Raw genomic sequence first — 7,107 nt, 5'->3', positions numbered from 1 at the left:
TATATATATATATATATAATATATATAGTATATATATATATATATATATATATATATATACTATATATAGTGTATATATATATATATATACATACACACACACACACACATACATATATATATGTATATATAAATATATGTGCATATATAAATATATATATACATATATTTACATATAAAATTACACAAATGTATGTGTATGAACACACATGTAAATATTTATGTATAGATAGATACATACATATATAAATATTTATTATTATTAATATTTTATATGCATATATATACATAATTATATATATATACATACACACACATATACATATGAATATATATATATTCATATAAAGTTACACACATGTACGTGTATAAACACGTATATATATGTATAGCCAGATACATTTTATACAGATATACATGTACATATATAACTCCAACGTCATTCACGTTTTGCATTCAGTTGCTAAGAATCGAGTTGGCAACATGTGTGTTGAATTGCATCGAATTTTATTAATGACCGATTTACAGTTTACCCAATAGAAAATATTTGTTTTATTTTCGTCACTAACTTTGTGCACTTGGACGAAAAGAATTGAAGAGTGGATATATCCATCATGCTTGAATGCCTTTTTAGAAAATCTACTACTATGCAGATATATATGCGCTTGTAGGTTGGTAAACTCTGTTAACAATGCTGCTCTAGTAGCAGTATTTACCGACAAGCTGCAATTTATTCTGACTACGGAACCTGCCGGTTAATTTGAACAAAAAGGTACAAAATCTTGGGTAGTATATCGGCTTCCACCGTGCCGCACTATTTCCACCACCTTTGTAGCAGTGTACTAATCGCAAACGACGATTGAGATACTAATCTCCCAAGTGATACACTGAAGTCTTCCGTTGAGATGTGAATGAAAACTACATTCTGACAGTTTTCGATTAAATCCAGTAAGATGGAACACGGCCACACCCGAGTTGTTCTCAAGCGCCCATCAACTTCCACAAACAGTCAGCACACGGACCTCAACACTATCCAAAACAATGCACTGTAATGATCATCAACTTACACTACGCCAGTCAGGAATACGACTCGACGTACCATATAGCCGAATCAACACACTTCTATCCAAAATCCAGAAGAGTGCGTGCGGCAGTTGCCAACAGGATTAAAAATCGACAAAACAAACGGTCCAACGCAATAAAATTATTGATAGATTACGAGAAATTTCAGTATACAAATAACGAAGAAACAGGACTACCAATAGCAGTAGAAAAATTATTGATTACATGTATAGTACCCGCGAGTATCAAAGATGTATTTAACAATCGCAAGAAAAATAATAATATTCGAGACCATACATACAGCGGTACGCAGCACTTTATACTTGACCCGAAATTTACTCGTTCTTGTTGTTAGTGGAACCGCGGATTCTACCGGTACGTCTGGCAGCGATAAGACCGACCTTAGCTCCAGCAGGTGCATCACGACGCACAGTCGACGGGAAACCAATATGCTGGTGATTACCACCACCGTGGGGATGCTCGACGGGATTCATAGCAACACCACGCACGCGAGGCCACGAGTTACGCTTGACCTTGTATTTGTGGTACGACGCACCAGCTCGAAGCATAGGCTTGTCAATACGACCTCCACCGGCAACGATACCTACGGTGGCACGGCACTTGGAGGGGACGATCTTCTTGGATCCGGAAGGAAGACGCAGACGAGTCTTGCCAGAGTCCTTGTTGTGAGAGACAACTGTGCAGTAGTTACCTGATGCACGCGCCATGCTTCCACGGTCACCGGCCTTCTCCTCTACATTGCAGATGATGGTACCTTCGGGCATCTGGCCAACGGGAAGTACGTTTCCGATGGCAAGAGAAGCTGTATTTGCAGTATATAACCATACAATCAATATATATTTGCACAAGAATTCTGACTATATATGTACTCCTAGCGAAGACTTGGGACACAAAATAAAGCTTATTTGACTAACGCTAATATTCCCGTGTATCAATTTACAATAGCGGACTGAAGTATGTTTATGCACAAACTGAATCTGTATAATGTACTGCACTTATTCAGTATCAGAAATACTCAACATCAATACGTTAAGGCAGTCTTTCAAGCTTGACACTAAACCTCAGATTCCACGGCGACGTGTATTAAGCGTATAATAATGTCCAGCAAATACAAAGCATATACTTCAATGTATCTGACGCCTTCCTGTCATATCAATCTAGATATGAACCCAAAAAAACCAACGACTCCCAGCTGATGAAAAACAAAGTATACATATATATGTCAACCCAAACATATACTTAACCCACAGCATACGTTACCAAAATAAAAACTCTAGTACTAGCTTGATGATATTACTAACTAACCTTTCTTTCCGCAGAAGATGAACTGTCCAGTGTGGACTCCCTCAGGGGCGATGAAAAGCTCCTTCTTGATTCGGTAGCGGTATGGGTCACGGAAGTGAACCTTGGCTAGGGGAGCTCCACGTCCAGGATCGTGAATGATCTCCTTGATGATACCCTAAACCAAACGTACGAATATTGTGAATCCAATTAGTATACTATTATACAGTAATAAAAGTGGGTATATCATACGTAGAGCATCATACACAACCCCCATCTAAGTTCAAGTGACCTTAGCAGATACGCAAAGAATTCACTTGATATCAACAGGCAGTCCATTGATTGCGAGGATACGCGGAAGAAAGTATCCTACAGTATATCCGATTATTGGCCAACTTAGATATTTAGCACTGGATGAACAAAGAATACAGAAAAGGTGCATGTGCTTGTTACGAGACCACATCCGCGCACCATTCTTTGCTATAAAACTAGAACAATGAAGCGCGTGTATTTAACAATCAACTGTCCAAATCATATACAACTAGGTGGGCACGTGCAACATACATACAATAGCGACTTTTTAGAAGAGCAGATCACATCAAGTATACCACTATCACACATCTATGATCACATCGTGTGTATAATACACTACATACCTTCACGTAACCGTGACGCTCGGCATAGTCGATGTGTCTAATACCAGCCGATCCCTTACGATGCTTGGTGTGGGACTTGAAAACAGACCCCGCACCCTTACGCTGACCACGAATAACACGTCCCATTCTATATGAAAAATAGTATAGGACGAAAAAGATAAAGTGTTTAGCGATTGGGGTATTTGGTTTTCGGATGAAGATGGGATTGCAGACCACTGGTTTGTACGTATTGGACGTATTTTTTGGTTGTTGCGAAACTGTATCCTCTTCTTCTTTCGACTCCGGTTTGTTCTTTGCGGATATTTACGAACATTCTACCTTACAAGATCATATGCATATCTGCATTCGGATTTAAATAATCATCGCAAGTGTTGTGCATGTTCTGATGCCTTGCCAATGATTAATTCTTGCCACTTGAGTATACTGTATCCGGTAAGGACATAGGCTCCAACGCGTTGCCGCACTATCTCTGGCATTATAGCATATCTCTTTAAGAGTGTTTACGTATGTATCGCATGTAATAGCGGGCTTGATTCAACTAACCTGATAGAATTGGTATGCTAAAAAAAGGAAGTATGGTGGCACCTGCAACTTAGTTTTACTGAATGCCAACACCGCACCTTGCAGGTGGATCAAATATTGGGGTGGGATCAAATGGTGCACACGAGTCCCATTGTGGACCACTCAAGCGATAGTGGACAAATAGTTAGGTATCAAATCATTTCTTTTCAGAAAAAATGGCGGTCCAATCGTACAAGATTTTTTATATTTGATAAATGTATGATTATTTATATGACACATCTCTATAAGTATATCTATATATACAGACATCTAAATAGTTACAAAATATATAAATATCTCGCGGAGTTCAGAGAGAATCGCATAATAACGACGTACATCACCATCAATCATATCATGCTTGATCTCATACATAATATAGTTTTACACAGAGTTCGTTATCATACCTGTTGTTTCTAATAGCTGTCTACCACGTATAAACATGTTTTCTATCAGTACACGAGGTTTATAGTTTGCAAATCCACGACACATAGCTCTCCGAAGTAGGATTGCCGTATTCCTTGTTCACCAGTGGGTCGGGCTTGTATACGAGGTCACTACACTGGCCCCGTACATTACATTACCTGATATAATATAAAACCAAATACCTATGTGTACGCACATAGGTCAAAAAGTCACACTGTTAGTTTCTATAGCCTTCTAATCAAACGTAGTTTACCTATATTCCGATGGGTGGAACTGGTGCCTATACACTGTCCGATGTTGACCGTGCAAACTTCAAGGCGCAAGGATTTGTGGTGCTTTCCAATGTAGTTGAGCCAGAAGCACTGAGAAATGAAGCCAACACACGAATTGCTTTGGAAAAGGTCCTTTCACCTGCCCTACGTAGTGATCACAGTTGCATATATGAGGTATATCATACATATATGAGGTAAATCATACTCATATATCTATGGGAATATTATACTTGTATATATATGACATATCAATCCATTTATGATTTATATGATAATGGTATATATGGGGTATATCATACTCGCACATACATATGAGGTATTTCATATTCAACAGTCTTCACATCGACGTAATCGTGTAAGCCTCAATCGGGCGTATCTAATAAAAGCACTGGACCATCTGAACTGTTTTTTTTGCTACGGTGACCTGTGTATTATTTTGTTTGAATGGTCTCGCATTCGTGGTGAATATTGCATATCGTTTGACACGTACTAGCCTGTGCTAGTGTTTGGAAGCGCCCATTGCTTGTTGCACAATTTCTCTCTGATATCTTCATGTGCACTGTACTATCTTTTTAGCAACCGCCAGCAGACTCTACCTGTTGAATATCATCAACCATTGGGCATGAGTTGTCAAAGTGTATAGCTCGGTGGTTAAGATACCTTTATAGGGACATGTTCTAATAATTTTTGTCAATATACAGACAAACATAAACATGCAGTCGAATGTGTGTGTACTATATACATTTATATGCACACATTTATGACGCCTAGTGCGAAAGGCTCGCCAAAAAGTTTTTGCTGAGTGCTGTCACAACTAAAAGTTGTACCCGTAATCTGTATTCACACATCTAACTACTCACTTAATTTTACAGGTCTGTCCGTCTACATTGCTGTCGGAGACAGAATGCACCGACCTCCTCGCCTATCTGAATGCACGCAGAGCATTTGGGTTGTCTAATGCAAAGGTTTTGTAATCAAATCTATACATCTATTTCGGTTACGTGGCCTTTCCAAGATATGTGCTTATATCGTATTCACTTGCTTTGTCTTTGTGGATACGTATTGCGGTCGGGGCTTTGGTAATTTGTATTCGTTCAGAACTTTAACTATGATCAATCAATCTATCATATATGTCTTATTCTAATTATCTAGGATAGCGCTGTATTAAGCTGTCCCCGCAAGTAACTATAATTTCGGGTATAAAAGTATTGCCATTGTTTTGTAGTCGAGCACTTATATCTGTTCGATTAATCTACATTGCCGCTGAGACTGGACAAATCTTGCTGAAATAGGTTATCCTCTATGTTTGCAAAGTTCTTTCTGGATTGGTAAAAGATTTGCTAGATGATGGATCAGAGGAAGACACGTCAATCCTCAAACTACTCAATGAGCAATATATAAGTAAGTAAATTTTCCGAATGAACAGTTTTAAATGCATATAATATTTTATTGTATTCTATGAACTAATCATGTAAGCCATTCGATAGTATAGAGATGCGCATAATGAACTGAAACGAGGAGGTGCAGGGAATTAGAGTACGTTATGTCCATATATCAGAACCTTTCAATACCTTGATTACAGCGTAAGCACACGATCTAGACGGCGGAGCAACATTTTAGCGAACTGACGTCTTCAATATGTGGTGACTGATCCCGTCCTCGATATTGTTTGCTGTTGGTTATAAATAGTAAAAAGAGCAAACGGCGGACGGCCTACTTCATTCGATTGGCATCAAGACTCATCGGAGATGCCTAGAGATCACCAGGTAACCAGTACAGCTCGCTTACGTGTGATAGTCACAGTGATGATCTCTACTCATACAACGCTGACTATGTTCAAAACACTTTGTTTTTCAAACAAATTCGTCTCAGGAATATGTTTCGGTCTGGGTTGCGCTTGATGATTGTGGAGAAGACAATGGCACGCTATATGTTCGTGATCAACAAATACATGGAAAGAGTACCGCAAGTCCAGCCGCAACTGAGATCGGAGTTCCTTTGCTATGCAACGCAGGCGATGTTGTAGTGCTGTCATCATCAGTTTGGCATAGAAGGTATGAATAGTATTGATGTCATACTGCAAGAGAGAGAAAACAGTTGCTATTGGTATTTCACCACTCACGATATCAATTGAGGTTCTAAAAGATGGCGTGCAAGTTGTATACTAGAATACAGAAACAATTGTTTGACGTTTTGCCGTGTATGTGAATAACCTGCGGTGTGCGCGGGACCAACCTGATTCGTACACGTGCCCTGCGGCACTTTCATCGCCAACCACCTATGATTTATTCAAAGTACTCACTATTTGGTCTATAATGTACTGACAAATAGGTAATATCTCTATGATTCACAGTGGACCAAACTTATCTGGATCACCTCGGCGGGCATATATGCCACAGTATATGCTATGCACTACAGAGCCAATAACAACTCGAGTGGCTCTGAATCTACAAATCTCCCCGTTTGTCGCAGACTGTGATTCGTTGAAAACCCTAATATGACCAAGTGGCTGTCAGCTGTCTGAGTAACTGAAAATGTCGACTACTATTTATTGAATTCTCTCACAGAGAACATTTCTTCGACTGCAAACATTCATAGCTTTCTTTTTTAGTTTTTTTATAACTAAAACAAAAATAATATAAAATAAATAAACAAGCAAACAAAAAAATTGTTTTAAAATAAATATGTCCAATTGTACACACTGTATGTATGTATATTTTTAAAATGCAAGTATATACATACTATGTATATATAAATATATATACATACTAAAAAACAGATATTTTTTTAAATCTTTTTCCTGTATTGTTTCTTTTTTAAAAACAAAAAAA

At 38.3% G+C, this 7,107-nt stretch overlaps 2 protein-coding genes across 3 annotated transcripts; one reads left to right on the top strand and one right to left on the bottom strand.

Moving 5' to 3' along the window:
• Positions 1 to 1,147: 1,147 nt before the first annotated feature.
• Positions 1,148 to 3,677, bottom strand: SARC_03176 (60S ribosomal protein L8). The gene is made up of 4 exons (XM_014303036.1): positions 3,564 to 3,677; positions 3,021 to 3,147; positions 2,389 to 2,542; positions 1,148 to 1,885 (listed from the first exon to the last, which is right to left on the bottom strand). The coding sequence occupies exons 2-4, from the start codon at positions 3,144 to 3,146 to the stop codon at positions 1,398 to 1,400; spliced, it is 768 nt and encodes a 255-aa protein (XP_014158511.1). The 5' UTR covers position 3,147; positions 3,564 to 3,677; the 3' UTR covers positions 1,148 to 1,397.
• A 282-nt stretch (positions 3,678 to 3,959) lies between these two features.
• On the top strand, positions 3,960 to 6,611 carry SARC_03175. 2 transcript variants are annotated; one of them, XM_014303034.1, is made up of 4 exons: positions 3,960 to 4,450; positions 5,149 to 5,677; positions 5,966 to 6,042; positions 6,149 to 6,611. In XM_014303034.1, exons 1-2 carry the CDS (start codon positions 4,268 to 4,270, stop codon positions 5,248 to 5,250), a joined length of 285 nt encoding a protein of 94 aa, XP_014158509.1. In that variant the 5' UTR covers positions 3,960 to 4,267; the 3' UTR covers positions 5,251 to 5,677; positions 5,966 to 6,042; positions 6,149 to 6,611. The 2 variants fall into 2 exon arrangements, with proteins under 2 accessions (XP_014158509.1, XP_014158510.1); XM_014303035.1 differs by having other exon boundaries at positions 5,859 to 6,042.
• The last annotated feature ends 496 nt before the right edge of the window (positions 6,612 to 7,107 follow it).

The sequence above is a fragment of the Sphaeroforma arctica genome (assembly GCF_001186125.1).
Source record: "Sphaeroforma arctica JP610 unplaced genomic scaffold supercont1.156, whole genome shotgun sequence".
NCBI lineage: Eukaryota > Ichthyosporea > Ichthyophonida > Sphaeroforma > Sphaeroforma arctica.
Note: the sequence above shows the minus strand (reverse complement) of the source record. Positions and strands in the feature narration are given on the sequence as shown.